The sequence below is a fragment of the Scophthalmus maximus genome, chromosome 18, assembly GCF_022379125.1.
Source record: "Scophthalmus maximus strain ysfricsl-2021 chromosome 18, ASM2237912v1, whole genome shotgun sequence".
Taxonomy (NCBI): domain Eukaryota; kingdom Metazoa; phylum Chordata; class Actinopteri; order Pleuronectiformes; family Scophthalmidae; genus Scophthalmus; species Scophthalmus maximus.
In genome coordinates, this window is record NC_061532.1 from 10,886,296 (window position 1) to 10,901,059 (window position 14,764).

General features: G+C 45.0%; 2 protein-coding genes across 5 annotated transcripts; both read left to right on the forward strand.

Annotated features, from left to right (window-relative positions):
• The first annotated feature begins 264 nt into the window (after positions 1-264).
• On the forward strand, positions 265-5,358 carry zc3h14 (zinc finger CCCH-type containing 14). Of its 4 annotated transcripts, none has more exons than XM_047328829.1 (17): positions 265-418; positions 733-775; positions 923-1,037; positions 1,149-1,189; positions 1,337-1,508; positions 1,627-1,945; positions 2,118-2,284; positions 2,585-2,685; positions 2,793-2,951; positions 3,296-3,373; positions 3,522-3,678; positions 3,908-4,101; positions 4,199-4,337; positions 4,461-4,600; positions 4,703-4,785; positions 4,877-5,010; positions 5,149-5,358. In XM_047328829.1, the coding sequence occupies exons 1-17, from the start codon at positions 383-385 to the stop codon at positions 5,150-5,152; spliced, it is 2,082 nt and encodes a 693-aa protein (XP_047184785.1). In that variant the 5' UTR covers positions 265-382; the 3' UTR covers positions 5,153-5,358. The 4 variants fall into 4 exon arrangements, with proteins under 4 accessions (XP_047184785.1, XP_047184788.1, XP_047184787.1 ...); XM_047328832.1 differs by having other exon boundaries at positions 4,877-4,983; XM_047328831.1 differs by having other exon boundaries at positions 4,706-4,785.
• A 3,672-nt stretch (positions 5,359-9,030) lies between these two features.
• On the forward strand, positions 9,031-14,588 carry batf (basic leucine zipper transcription factor, ATF-like). Its single transcript, XM_035617161.2, has 3 exons — positions 9,031-9,260; positions 10,279-10,383; positions 13,690-14,588. Exons 1-3 carry the CDS (start codon positions 9,198-9,200, stop codon positions 13,894-13,896), a joined length of 375 nt encoding a protein of 124 aa, XP_035473054.1. The 5' UTR covers positions 9,031-9,197; the 3' UTR covers positions 13,897-14,588.
• The last annotated feature ends 176 nt before the right edge of the window (positions 14,589-14,764 follow it).

A 14,764-nucleotide genomic window follows, 5' to 3' on the forward strand; every position in this document is an offset into this window, starting at 1 on the left:
CCGGACACATTTCCTATCTTGTTTTTCCTGCTTTTATAAATCGACAGTTTGGCCTGACCAACAACAAAATTCAACAACTGCCACTTGTTCGCATCTTGTTTTCTGTAGCCAGCACCAACAATAAGAGCAGTCTCCGTAAAAACCTCCCCACAGTCGAAAAACACCGTCTTTAAAATGCTAAAAAGAGGTTTCAGTCTGTGACAGTCCAGAGAGAGAGAGATCGATAGATAGATCGATAGATAGATCGACAGATTGAACTTTATTTGTCCCGCCTCCTACCGTCACCGGTCACGTGATTCAACGTCACTTCCGGTCTGCTAGCGGTGGCTCTAAAAAAGTCCCTTGTTTTGTCACTTTACTCGCTTCAATAAAAACGAGAAGCATGGAAATCGGAACGGAGATCAGCAAGAAAATACGAGTGAGTAACGCCGCGGGCCGAATGTGGGTGGTTTGACCCCGACTCACAGATGAAAATGTTCGCCAGCGTTCCCACAGAGGCGCGTTGCTAACGTTAGCTTGCTAGCTTAGCGCGCGACTCGAGCGGAATGGAAACGAGGTTTTTATTGACAAGGTCGAGCAACGGTGTCGACACGTCACCCGAGCAGTTAGTCGGCGTGCGGCTTTACAGGCGTGTTAGGGGGCTTCTTATTTCTTTTGATATCTTACATTTGCTAAACATAGGTTACTCCTGTATCACCGTGTACTGTGAAGTGACTCTCGGTTCTGTTGCAGGCTGCCATCAAGGGGAAGCTGCAGGAACTCGGTGCATACATCGGTAAGTGAAATAAAACGCGGGTGGTCGCGGTCAGAGACGACGGCTGCTTGTTGGTAACACTGTGTGTGTGTGTGTGTGTGTGTGTGTGTGTGTGTGTGTGTGTGTGTGTGTGTGTGTGTGTGTGTGTGTGTCTCTTTTCTCCTTTAGATGAAGAGCTTCCTGACTACATCATGGTGATGGTGGCAAACAAGAAGACCTCCCAGCAGATGGCTGATGATCTGTCGCTGTTCCTCGGAAACAACACCATCAAGTTCACAGCCTGGTAAGGCCACGACGATCCCACGTTACATGTACTGACGCCATGCACCTTGTTATTGTCCGTTTTTTTTTAAAAACCAGTTTTTGCCCATAATGTGAATTTGATTTCTTTTAGGCTGAACGGCGTCCTGGAGAAATTGCGATGTGTCGCAGTAGGTGAGTCGGTCGTCGGAGGATACGTTTAAGGTGTTCTGCGCTTTCTGTCCAACCGAAGGGAAACGTGTGTATTTTATCAGTACACGTGAGCCTTGGAAATTCTGTATAATTCTTGTTTTCATCTCCCCCATCGCATGTTTGTTTTAGAGCCCGCATCCCACGGCCTTGAGATCCAGTCGGACAGCAGCTCTGTCGCCGGGAGGAGCCGCTCCTCTGTAAGCGAAGACGACAGGACAGAGGAGTTGAAGCTGTTGGCGGTGTCCAGCTCTCACCCCGATAGGACTGAGGCGCGCGTGTCGAGCTCTGCCCACGAAAGCAGGTGCCTTGTGTCTTTTAGTGCTGAATTTGTCAGAGCGAGGATGCATTTGTTTGCCTCCTCATTTTACACACCACATTCTGTGAATGAAAAGTACCAACGTGTATCTGTTTGTTGTCAGGAGGGGGAACATGGAAAGGAGTTCTTCTAGACTCACCTCTGCCGTTAGACCCCTCGTAGAGCCACTTCCCTCAGAGGCCATTATCGACATCAAGCCAGAGATGGACTACGACCTCATCGCCGAGGACCCGGTAGAAATGGGCACCAACCACAGTCGGACACGTACAGCTAGTAGACCCACGGCCGAAATCTACAGACCGGGCCAGAGCAGATTTACTTCAGATAGCTCTGCCAACACGTATCGGCCCACGGAGGGATCCTCTCACAGCAGGCAGCAGGACAGCAGAAGCAGCAGAACCTCCAGATCTGGATCCAGTAAGGTACTGTGACTCCACTGACGACCGTCTTCTATTTAAAGCAGGATGCTGCAGGATCTCTTTCAATCAGAGGCCAACACACATTATCGGTGTCCACGATGGACACTTTTTGTTGACAAAATGTCAGACGCGCGTAGGCAGAGATTTGTAATATTTGTCATCCTTCGTTGTTCAGCAGCAGGAGGAGTTGTCGCGGAAGCGCAAGGCACCGGTGGCAAGTTCAGTGGTGCGAGTGAACAGAGCAGCAGACGAGGACAGTGATGACGTGGAAGAGGAGGAGTCGAACTACGGAGGAAGAGGCATGTCCAGCAGAGTGTCCCTGCCCGCCAAACCAGAACGCAAGTATGATATTTAATAACATAATGCATTGTGTAATTAGAGGGCAGGGCAGCATTGTAGTTAACTGTTTTCATTCAGTTGTAATCCAAATTTGAAAGTGATTATTTCTGCTATTAACCTTTTTACATTTATTATCATACGAGACCCTTCGCTGTCGCTTGGAATGAAAAAAAGACAATTCACCACTAACTATGTCCACATGTTTTTCACGGGGGGTTATAACCTGTCTGCTCAGAACACAGTGATTTCTTGCAGTGATTATAAGAGAAACTCAGTGGCAGTGCACATTTATTGTTATTTCAGACCCACTCTCCCTCTGGCTAAGCAAGCCAACAGAAATCTGATCCTGAAGGCCATCTCCGAGGCTCAAGACTCCATCACTAAAACTACAGCATTCCCCCCACGTATGTTTCCCCACTGCCAGACACGTGACCATGAACATTCTGTACTTCAGGCCGTTCATCTCAGTTGTCATTACCACATCCTGACATCGACATCCTCCCCACCACAGTACCACAGAGACAGACTGTTCCTGTGGCGCCTCGTACTCGCTTGGCCAGCAGTGAGGAGATGACGGCGGCCATCCAACTGGTTCAGGAGCACATGCACAGTCTGGCCCCCAGGGTGCAGGCCTACAACTCTGCAGCACTTCCTCCTGCAAGAGCACCAGGTTTGTGAAAAGTAGAGTTACTGAAACATACGGAGTGCCTTCTGCTGAGCTCTGCTTTAAACACCCTGACACCCACAAGCCAGTATCACAGTTAATGTATTTATTAATTTATTTGTGAGGTAAACAAAGAAATTATTGTTTTCAATATTCAAACTCAAGATATGTAGGGTAATCAAGAAATCTTATATAGTTGTATATACATGCATAATGCTGTTTGACCAGTATTGAGTAACATTGGGATGTTTGCCTTTTTTAGATAAGAAATTAAATATGGGTGGAACAAAGTCTGGTCTTATTTTATGTGGTTTTGTTTAACCTTTTTTTTGATTCACTTTTCCTACCAGCACCAGCGAGATCTTTAGCGTCACGCCTCCAGTTGGACGCCATCGAGAGCAATGATGCGAGAGAGCAGAGGAACTACGGTGAGTCTTTCCTTTGCTCAGTGTTGCTGGGCAACATTTTTGGAAAAGTGCGGCAATAAAATTTCCTTCTTGCAAATTTCTACTCAAATACAAACATCTAAAAGTAGTAACTGAAAAAAATATGTCTGTGTTCGTGTTACACCTCTAGGTGTGGAGGTGGCTGCCGGCAGTGAGTCAAAGACTTTTGACACCCGCTCCTTCATAGTGAGTCGACCTCAACTGGAACAGACTCAGAACAGAACTCAGCAGCATCTTCAGGTCAAAGACGAAGTCCGGTCAGCTTTACCACGCACTGTCCAGCCCGGGTACGTACGTACGTACAGCGTCTATTCACAGACGAGATCCCACTACTGAGCGGCACGGGGGCTTTGGCCTGCTCCGTTATCAGTTACTACTTTTAAATGTTTGTATTTGAGTAGAAATTTGCAAGAAGAAAATTTTATTGCCGCACTTTTCCAAAAATGTTGCACACTGGTTGTCATATATTTTATTTTGTCCTCTCTTCTCTGTGGATGTTTTTTTCTCTTAAACTAGTAAGGAGAAGGGGGACTCTGCCAGCCCCAAGTTCATAGTGACATTAGATGGAATACCGAGCCCGCTGGGAAACTTTACGGACTGTGACATGGAGCTGGACGATGTGAGGCCTCCCAAAAAGGTCACGGACGTCAACAGGGAGCCCAAAGTCAGCATCCTTCATAGACTACAGGGAGTGTTTACTTCATCAGAGGGTGTGTGTTCTTCTCCCTATTGACAGACCAATTCTCAAAACACAGTTACAAAATGTTCCCTTTATATCTCTTTTACGTTCTGTCCTGTTTGTGATAGACGATTTGATGGAAGTTGAGATGGTGGACATGGACGCCGTCCCCTCAAAGAAACAGAAAGTCACCGAGCGCTGCAGGTTCTGGCCGGCCTGTAAAAGTGGAGATGAGTGTTTGTACCATCACCCTACAGCACAGTGCAAGTGAGTCATCTTGAAACTGAGGGAACGCTTATGGAGTTGTTGTTTTGGTTTTTTTTTTCTTCTTCTTTTCAGTCACTCTGACTCATTCTTCATGGCTTTTGTCTTCTTTTTTTCCCCCTGAAGGACTTTTCCCAACTGCAGGTTTGGGGATAAATGCCTTTTTATCCACCCTAATTGTAAATATGACGCCAGGTGCACTAAGCCGGACTGTCCCTTCACTCATGTGAGCCGCAGAGGCACAGCTGCTCCTCCGCCCAAGCCAGGTGCTCTAACTCTCATCACATCACCTCCGAGCACCATAACGAAGCAGGTTTTAACTTTGAGCTTTCAGTCTGCATCTGTAACCGGGCTGTCTTTGTTCACAGCAGTGCAGCCAGTGCAGACTGCGAGCGTGTGTCGCTTCTTCCCAGAGTGCAAGAAGATGGACTGCCCGTTTTTTCACCCCAAGGTAAAGTGTTATTTTAGTGCAAGTTGTGGATCTTTTTTTTCACATTATCATTACTTAGTGGTTCTGAAGTTTTTTTTCCTCTTACCCACAGCCTTGTCGCTTTGCGGCAAAGTGTAAACGAGTCGGATGTACCTTCTACCACCCAACCACGTCCGTGCCTCCGAGACACGCTCTGAAGTGGACAAAAGCACAGAGCAGGTGCACAGCTGGTGACAGTGCCACATAGTGTGTTAAATTCACATAAAACAAAAGTTGAATAATGTCATTATCAATATTTTGAAATTTCTCATCCTAATTGTAATGCATTATTGTTCAAGTATGAAATGGCAGTATTGAAATGTTTTCTCTCTTTCTCTCTCACAGCTAATTAAATCCAGAAGGCTGATGATGATGTGAAGCTAGGAAAAATGTCCTGGATCTGAGTCGATGAATTTTCGTCCTTGGATTTAACTGTTGTTTCATTTCATTTTATTCTATTGTTTGAATGTATTTGTCAGAAAAAAAGTGTTTTGTAAAACGAACCCTCAGGTTTTTGATGATGATCTAAAAACATTAAAATGCTCCACAATCTCATGTCATCGTTTGTCTAGTGATTATTAGTTTGGTTTATTGGGATGTCCACCACTAACAGATTATATTTTTTTAGCTGATAGAAAAAGGTGAAGCACAAAACGTTGAATTAAAATGAATTTTGCTGTTTTAATAGAATGAAGATGCTGAATGTGTAATACATTGTCTTCTAGTAAGCTCAAAGATTCAATGTTCTTCCCCTTGGAAAAAATGAAGCAGGTGTTCCCAAAGAGACGCCATGACATGATGTTTTACCATTAAAACCATTATTATGAATATGCTGCAAGAGTGACTTCATTCTTGAAGTCATGACTTGTTTTTGTATCGTCCAACACGAGATTACGGAGCCTCAAACATTGACATTGTTCAGTGTCATTTAGCTATAAGATGTGAAAATACACCCTTGTACTGCCACTAAAAAAAAAAAAGTATAGAAAATGTCCACACCCACAATCAGAAATAACAGCAGTAAGAGTGGAATATGTCTGGCTATAAGCTGTAACAAGAATTCAAATCAATTCATGTGATGAGTTTAGATGTTTTGAGGGATTGACGGTCTTCCTCACTGCAGCTGCAGCAGTTTTATTTCCCGCCACTAGAAGTTGCTGCAGCGTCCTCCGTGATGACGTCACGTCGGCCAGACTCAAAGTCCCTGTGAGTGAGTGTGTTTCTCGCCGGGCGCGGTGGCGCGCGCCTGTAATCCAAGTTACCGGGAGGCTGAGTCTGGCGGATCGTTTGAGCTCAGGAGATCTGAGCTGCAGCGGACTATGTCGATCGGGTGTCCGCACTAAGTTCGGTATCGATATGGTGCTGCCGGGGGAGCCCGGGACCACCAGGTCGTCTAAGGAGGGGTGCATCGGCCCAGGTCGGAAACGGAGCAGGCCAAAGCCCCCGTGCCGCTCAGTAGTGGGATCGCGCCTGTGAATAGACGTTGTAGTGCAGCCTGAGTAATACAGCGGGACCCAGTCTTTTTACACTCCCCGGTACACAACTGTCACTACTCACACTCACACGTCACATGTTCCCATCGCACAACTGCTTCTTCTCTGCTGCTGCTTCGTCTTCTGATTTACACCGAAACATGCAGCTCTGCTTCTCCTACAGCACCTCCACCTGGAGGACAGCCGCTACTACACCACCCACTCTCAACACTTCTCCTCCTGCAGGGGAGGGGTCTGATTTAAATATGCAAACCAAATACTGTTGCTGCTGTTGACATAAAGAATACTGTATATTTTATTCACACTTTAATATTCTTTTTTTTGCAACTTAATCGTGGCCCTGTAACAATCCATTCTCATTATTTCTCCATCACTAATCGTCTGTGTTTTACAAGTTGTCATGGTTCATATAGTCTGTTTTAAAAGGTCCAGTCAAATAACAAACAGTGACAGTGACCAGTGCAAATGTGTTATCCATCAGTCACAGTCACTTCTTCCCTTGTGTTACATTTATATACGGGTGATTTGCTGGTCCACACCATAATCCCTGGACTAGAGACAAGATCAGTCATAATCAGACTTCTTGAATTCTCATCTCCCAGCAGCTACATCTATGATTTTGTGATAAAATTGAATGGATTTTCCCAGTAGATGAGGACGATAGACTTACTATAATATCTAAAAGCTCAATCTGAAAAACAAATGTCGCCTTTTTTACTGACTGGACTTCACACATTTACAGTGACTCATTAATGGCCTTTGTTTTGAGGTGAATGTGTCAAACTCACAGTGCATGTGTCATCGCTGTCAGTTTATCATGGCCATCAGCAGCTACAAGATTCTTCACTTTCCCTCCCATAATTTGGTGCTTATTAGAAACCTCCCACAGGCCATTTCTGAGGAAAAGAGAGACCACAAGTTCGGGGCATCGCAGTTTGATATGCGAATAAATGGGCCTTCAGAGGGGGGTTTCCAAGTAAATGAGGCCCGACGACGTAACCTCAACTGCTGCTGGCAGCACTGGTTACATAGATCAAATGTCACTTATCATCTGTCTTTTTTTTACCAAATGTTCCTCAGGATAGATTCTGAGAGATCAATTGAGCGCCAGAATCATAAAGAGATTTAAAGAAGATTCGAAAAAAAAAGAAGCTTAATCTGATTGAATAGATCACAAATGCACTAATATTTTGTTAAAATGACAATTGAAAAATAAAGTTTTCACAACATTTTATTGATTTAATGGTTCGCAGAGGATTGAAATGAAACATGTGACCAGTCCAACACTTTTCCCACCTCAAGGTCACTTAAGGTTTAGAGGTAAACTAAGCACAGACCGGGAAACAAAGCTCTACCCTTGCTTTGTTTTTGTTTATTTTCCACAACTCTATGTCTTCTGTATTGTGTCTGTGTCCTGGTTGAAGCAGAATTTGACTAATCAGCTTTCCTCCTTTCTTTTTACAGACTCAACTCCTTTGGACAGCGTTAACTGCCAAGTATTAGAAATGTCTGCCCTTGCCCAAGCTCTTCAAAATTCCTGCGATGGTTAGAACATGTTTTTGTGTGGGAGGGCTGTTCTGCCAAGCAAAGCTGTTTTGGTCCTGAATCTTTTTTCCTTTTTTTTTTTTCTCACAAGAAAATCTAGTTCTTGCACCAAATGCCACCTCGTGATGGGGGGCAAGCAAGAACATCATACACGAGTAAAAGGGCACAGCAGCTTAAGAGTCGTCACGCCTCGATATTTGCATGGATTTACTTGGATTTTTAAAGTATTAGAACGCGTCAAACACACAGCTGCTGAACAACGAAGACGTCGTTTTTGAGAACAAAAACATTTCTTGTTTATTTCCAGGACGTATTCAACCTCCTCCAGCTCTGTACATTTTCTGGAAGTTTCCCCCATCACTCAAGATGATTTACAGATCAGACCATCATTTAGAGTGAAAGTCAATGAGGGAATTCTTAGTGGGGGGGTATGGGGACCCCCTCGAGCTTCTCTCAGCGCCCCGGCCCTCCACATGACTTCACCTTGTTGCAGCTGCCGAGGTGGAAATTACCGTGAAGCATGTGTAGAAATTCACAACCCAGTGGTCCATGTGGAGTTCAGGGATGCCCTGTCCCAGGAGGATTCAGTCGAAACATGATGTGGCTGCTTCAAAAAAAAAAAGAGGAAGAGGGAATTCCCTTGGTGCCCGTCAAACCCACACGCACCCCCACCCACACACACACACACACACAATCATACACAATCATACCTGATAAAGACATTTTTTCATGCAAATCTTTTTTATAGGAGAAGGTTGTTGTTGTTGTTGTTGTTTTTTATTGCGGTGCTGCCAAATTCCATTTCATTTCTACTACTCTCCTGTAGTTCTTCGCATGTATGCAAATGTGTAAGTATTGGAAACTTGTGAATTCTTTTCGACCGGTAATATCCACCCATATTGATTCGTGTTGTTACTTAAAACCCTCGATATGTTATTTTTCTGGAATTCACGAGATTACCTTACATGCCCTAACTTTCCATCAGACATGTGACTTCCAGTCTAATGCAACTTTCTTCTTACCAGAAGCAACATCACATACAGCTCATCGGGTAGACAGCTACAGTCTCTCAGTGTGTGTGTGTGTGTGTCAGAGAGAGAGAGAGAGAGAGAGGGGAAGAGAAGGAGGAGTGACAGAAAGGGAAAGAAAAGAGGGAAGAAGGAGTCTCATTACTCATTAAGTGGTAAGCTAAGTTCTTCTGAGCAACGTGCTCTGCTACAGCACCTCTCTCTCTCTCTCTCGCTCTCTCTCTCTCTCTCTCTGACACATACACACCACACCACACCACACACACACACTCAAAAACACAAAGCAGAAGTGGACAAAGACGCAGGGTTTCAGTCGCCGCGGTCGGTTATGGCTCAGGGCTCTGACAGCAATGACACAAGTTACAAGTCCCCTTCACCTGGAAGCAGACCGGTAAGAGAGAATCTTTACTTTTCTCAACATTGCGCCCACCTTCGTTCGCACCGAGGGACGTGTGTCTGTGTCACATTCAAAGCTTCCTGCGGCAACATTTGACATTTTCGAACCGATCCTGCGAACTAAACATCTGAATACTTTGACTGGGAACGCGGTCCTCGGTGTGTCACTTGCAACACACTGCCGGTGAAAGAGACACACTAGTTCTGTCTCTGCTGGATATTTCTCCCAGGTTCTCAGGGATGCTTCACATGCACACATGGGCTGGAGGCACGACTCGCATCAGGTGTAGCCTTCTCTTGAATTGCAGAATTCATCACTCGTCCAAGTAGGAGGAATCCTCTGCTGCTGTGGTTTTTCCACGTCCTCAGACTGTGACTGATCTTGAGAGCAGTCAGGAACATGCAGTGTGTTGAACGCAGTACTGTGCGTGCCTGAAGGCTTCTGTGCACGTGAGACTCGTGCAGTCGTCGCTGCTGTGTAGTTTCACGTGTGCTGTTACTCGTCTTCTTGCTCAGGAACGTGCTGGTTTTTTATCCTATTTTTTTTGTCTTGTAAACACATGTTACAAGCTGGCAGTCTGGCTGAGTGTGGATGGAGCAAATCCCCGGCAACAGCAGTTGCAATGCGTTAACAGACAGTTCAGAACATGCTGGATCATTAAAATGTTCATCTCTTTGATGTGCAACTGACTCAGCATTTTTGACACAGGTTAGTTATTACGATACCAAGAAAATGGAGGGCTCAGGACACGAAACAGGTTGTGCGTTAAACCCAACCGATGACTCAGGCACTCCCTGTCCCAGCCCTTCACATTGGGTGCATCGCCTGTCAAACTGTCATTAAACTAGATGACTCTCCTCGCTCACGCCAGAACCCACCAGAGAGGACCGGCTCCTGAAGCCAATTCCCTTTCTTTTTCCAGATTCCCCATGTTTGTGTAACTGCAAAGACACACACACACACACACACACACACACACACATTTAACCGTCGGCATTTGTGTTTTTGTCAGAGCTCCTCGGACGACGTGAAGAAGGTGATGCGGCGGGAGAAGAACAGGATCGCCGCTCAGAAGAGCAGGATGAGGCAAACTCAGAAAGCCGACAGCCTACACCTGGTGAGGAGACCCTTCTCTGCCACCGACACCAGACTCTGACACACACTTACACACACACACACACATACACACACACCAAAACAACTTGACACCAACCTCTACTTCTCAGAGACACAAGCCAAATCAGCAAAATGTTACATGATATTTATTGCAAAAAACCCCCCACATATTTTAAAAGCTTGCTCGCTTGAAGGATTATTCTGTGCACGAGCCACGTTTCTGGCTTCAAAAATCAATACTTTTTGTTACTGTTTAATCTGAATGCATTGTTAGGAAACAGCAACAGATCAATTTCCAAATTCGCACTCCGTGATATTTGGAGATTAAAAAGAAACTCTCTAAGCTCTCGTGCGCGGTGCCTCTGAAGCCTCTGGGAGTGGATTGGTTCTATATTTACAAAGGGCTACCTGACCATGTGGCGATGTGTCATGGCTTCTGTTGGGCTGCACACTTGGACGCTTGCTCTGTGTGTTTGCAGAAGCCTCAGGAATAAATTAGCGCGTGTGGGCAGTCACTCCCTGTTGCAGGCGGAATCCAGGACCAGAGAGTGCAGAGCTAATTCTGAGGACAGGAGTGTGTTCAGGGGGGCAAGCCGCCTTGTTCATCACTCCCATACCCCCCCCCCCCCCCCCCTTTTTTTTAATAGGAGTCTCGCTTCATGTGAGAGCTGCTAGTCGTTGGAGGAGATGACTCTGTCATTTTCGGCTTTTGCTTATTTGACTTGGCGCCAGATGAGTCTTTTATTCGTGAGCTCCAACTTCAAAAGAAGAGCGCAAGCATTTTTGTGAGCAGCTGCACAACTCCTTTACAGACCTTCAGTTGCCCAACGCGCCCGGCAGGTCTGTGACCTCAACGTTTTCTCCAGCAATTGTTCTCAACAATGCCTGCTATCGTTACACAGTACCTGCACCCAGCCCATAGTTCAACACACGGACCGTTGTTCTAGGGAAGAGGATTCGTGCTGTACTGCACACTGTCACCGGCGGCGTCTGTTTCTGTGAACTTTATCAGATTAACTCAAAAGGATTTTGACCTTCAGAAAAACCAGAAAGCCACATACAGGCCCTCTACGTTAACCATCACTGATCTGAATATCAGAAGAATCCTCCGGTGTTTATCATCAATCTCTTTACACGCTGCCGTTGACACAGAGAACACCCGGGGACCACAGAGACGCATTGAGTAGTGTTGCTTTCATCGTCTCGCAAGATAAACAGAATTTTCCCTCTTTGTGACACCGTGGCCTATTTCCTGTTTCTTCAGTAGTATTTTTTTTGTTCTTCTTCCGTGTAAATGAGCTCGAAATTCTGTGCCGTGGGCAGAAGGGGAGAAAAAGGACGTCACTTCTTGTAAAGCGCTGACAGCAGTGGGCTGTATTTGGCTAAGTGACGCAAGAACAGGGGTTTGCCCAAAGGTTCTGTGACAGTAAGGACCCATGTAGCTCGGTATTGTAATCTTTTGGCCCCGCTGTGATGACCTTTTCATCAACCAAGTGGAAGATTTCTCCCCTGCTCTTCCCACACACACAAAACTATCAACTGGTGACGTGCAGTTTGCTCCAGTCTTGTTTATCTCAAAGTAGATTCTATGGTTTTAGTCAACGTGTGTGTTTCTGGTATTTTTATGTTTACACCATAGAGTAGCATTTTATTTCCGTCGCATGTACTAACTTACAATGACAGTAAAGTCAATTCAATTCAACATATAATCAGAAATAAAACTTGATTTTGAAACTGTCTGTAGTTGGAATGACAACTTTTCAGAGGTCTGCTTTTTGTGAGGTGCTGGCAAGTTTATGGTCGAATCGATGTTCATACTTTGTTTTTAAAGAATGTTCTTTCCCTTTGGTCTTCACTATTTCAGTATTTTCAGTAATAGACTTAAAAGTTACATGATGTCTCTGTGACACGGAAATTAATCTCATTGCTGATTGTTGGCTAATTCATTGCGTACGTAGCATATGGCAGTTTTAGCTTGTTCAGCAATGTGCCTTTTAGTCTCCTTCCATCACAATAGCATCCCTCCCATTTTCTACGTTTCATTATTTTTGAGTTATTATTACACACACATGAAAGCCAGAAAATGTGACGTGTGCCACCGCAGGTCACCAGTCTACATGTTGTTGCTCACACCTACTGTGCTGAATGGAAACTTATGGCTGCCATAAAAAAAAAAAACAAGACTGAGTCTACAGCCACGCTAGCAGCGCCGTGGGGTTAACCACAGTGGTGCTTTAAGCACATGCTAACATCAGCAGGCCTGCGTGCTCACAGTGATGATGCTAACCTTCTGATGCTTAGCAGGTATAGTGCCATATTAACTGCCTTCAACCGTTTACTTGGTGTTGATGGTGCTATTGAATGCGGATACTAAATTTTGTGGGCTGTAAGGTTTCACTGAAAAATTCCAGCTATACCCCTCGATCGTCAAAGATTGTAGGATACACTCTCTGGGGACCATGAATGTCTGTGTGAAATATCAATCCGTGCAACCGTCGAAAGGGATTTTTCAAGGGGTGGACTGAATGAAAAACTGACATTAAAAGATTCAAGATTCAAGTTGTTTATTGTCACACCGGTTATACAAATATGCAAGCAGCAAGACTATAGTAAGTAGTAAAAGAACGATCCATAATAATAATAAGATGGATCTACAGAGTTACATGATATAGCATTATGAAAGAAAATCAGTACAAAGACACATTAAGAACGAATAAAAACGTACTGTTTTATGCTGAGGAAATGTTCAGGGATAAAAATTTTGCGCTGAAAAAAAAGAGATGAATGGAAACAGGATCTAATGCAGCACATCAGGCTTTTTCACCGATAAGATTTGAAGAGTCCCTCCATCCATCATCTACCGCTTTATCCATTTAAGGGTCGCGGGGGGGGCTGGAGCCAATCCCATCTAACATTGGGCGAGAGGCGGGGTTCACCCTGGACAGGTCGCCAGCCTATCACAGGGCCACATACAGAGACAAACAACCATTCACTCTCACATTCACACCTACGGTCAATTTAGAGTCTCCAATTGACCTAACCCCATTCTGCATGTCTTTGGACTGTGGGAGGAAGAAGAAGAACCCAGAGAGAACCCAGGCATGAGAACACGCATGAGAACATGCAAACTCCACACAGAAAAGCCCTGGTTGGTTTGAACCGGGATTTCGAACACAGAACTTTCTTACTGTGAAGCGTGCTGTGAAGTGCTAACCACTACGCCACCGTGCAGCCCGAGTTGAAGAGCATATCACTTTCTTTGTGTCATCCAATTTGACCACTCTTATCGCCCCGTGTGTTTCCCCAGGAGAGCGAGAACCTGGAGAAGGAGAACGCTGCCCTGAGGAAGGAGGTGAAGCAGCTGACAGAGGAGGCCAAGTATCTGTCATCCGTGCTGAGCAACCACGAACCCCTGTGCACCGGCCTGGCGGCCCAGACCCCTGAGCTCCTCTACCCCCCCCACCACGGCAGCTACCACCAACAGCACATCCCCGTGCCACACTACCCGCACTGACCTAACTGCCCGATGAGACGGCTGGAGACGTGGTGCCGAAAAAACTGACGACTGACCTCAAAGAGGAGAGACTGACTGGAAAAAAGAACTGATGGAGGAGTTACATGACGGGCGGACGTGTCTGCCAAACAATAACAGAGCGGAACCCAAACCCAAACATGCAGTGTTCAAAACTATTTATTTTTTTTCTTCTACTCATCTATTTGCTTTTTGTCTCATTGATATGTGACCTTAAATGTGACCCTAAATGGCTCAATGGCTAATTGTCAGCCAGTCTATGTTTACATTGGGCGAAATAACCAACTTACTGTACGTTCAGGTGACTCCGTCGATATTTCTCTTTTGTAAAGTGCTTATTTCTAGTGTCATAGAGACGACCTTTGTCGTCCCTGCCAACGTTTAGAATTTCATGTGTTGATGTGTGTTTCTGTGTGTAAATGTAGATCAATGATGCTCAGGAGCTTTTTTTTTTTAATGGGACAGATTTGATTGTGGACAAAACAGAATGTAACATGAAGACCCAACACCAGGCTTCGATGTACCAAAAAGGACTGGCCGGCTGTGGAGAACGGGAATTCAAGGGGTCTTGATAGGTGCACTGCTTTTTTTTTTTGTGTGTGTGTGTGTGTGAGGAGACAGGAGACCCAGCAGAGATATTTATTAAATGTGATGCCTTTTCTTATATATATATATATATATATATATATATATATATATATATATATATATATATATATATATATATATAATTTTTTTCTAACACTTCAGGGGGCTGTTTTTGTCATGCTTTTTGTGCAAGTGTTCTTCTGCTTCCTCCTCTGTGGGAAGAACAGGGGTCTTTGTGGGTGTGTGAGGTGTGCACTGACGC

What these genes read in the sequence shown, in the direction of transcription:
- zc3h14 (XM_047328829.1), top strand. Translation starts at nt 383, where the DNA reads ATGGAAATCGGAACGGAGATCAGCAAGAAAATACGA. An exon ending in AGTGTTTACTTCATCAGAGG is followed by an intron (nt 4,102 to 4,198) that starts GTGTGTGTTCTT and finishes TGTTTGTGATAG; the next exon opens with ACGATTTGATGGAAGTTGAG. An exon ending in GCCCGTTTTTTCACCCCAAG is followed by an intron (nt 4,786 to 4,876) that starts GTAAAGTGTTAT and finishes TCTTACCCACAG; the next exon opens with CCTTGTCGCTTTGCGGCAAA.
- batf (XM_035617161.2), top strand. Translation starts at nt 9,198, where the DNA reads ATGGCTCAGGGCTCTGACAGCAATGACACAAGTTACAAGTCCCCTTCA. An exon ending in CTTCACCTGGAAGCAGACCG is followed by an intron (nt 9,261 to 10,278) that starts GTAAGAGAGAAT and finishes TGTTTTTGTCAG; the next exon opens with AGCTCCTCGGACGACGTGAA. An exon ending in AAGCCGACAGCCTACACCTG is followed by an intron (nt 10,384 to 13,689) that starts GTGAGGAGACCC and finishes GTGTTTCCCCAG; the next exon opens with GAGAGCGAGAACCTGGAGAA.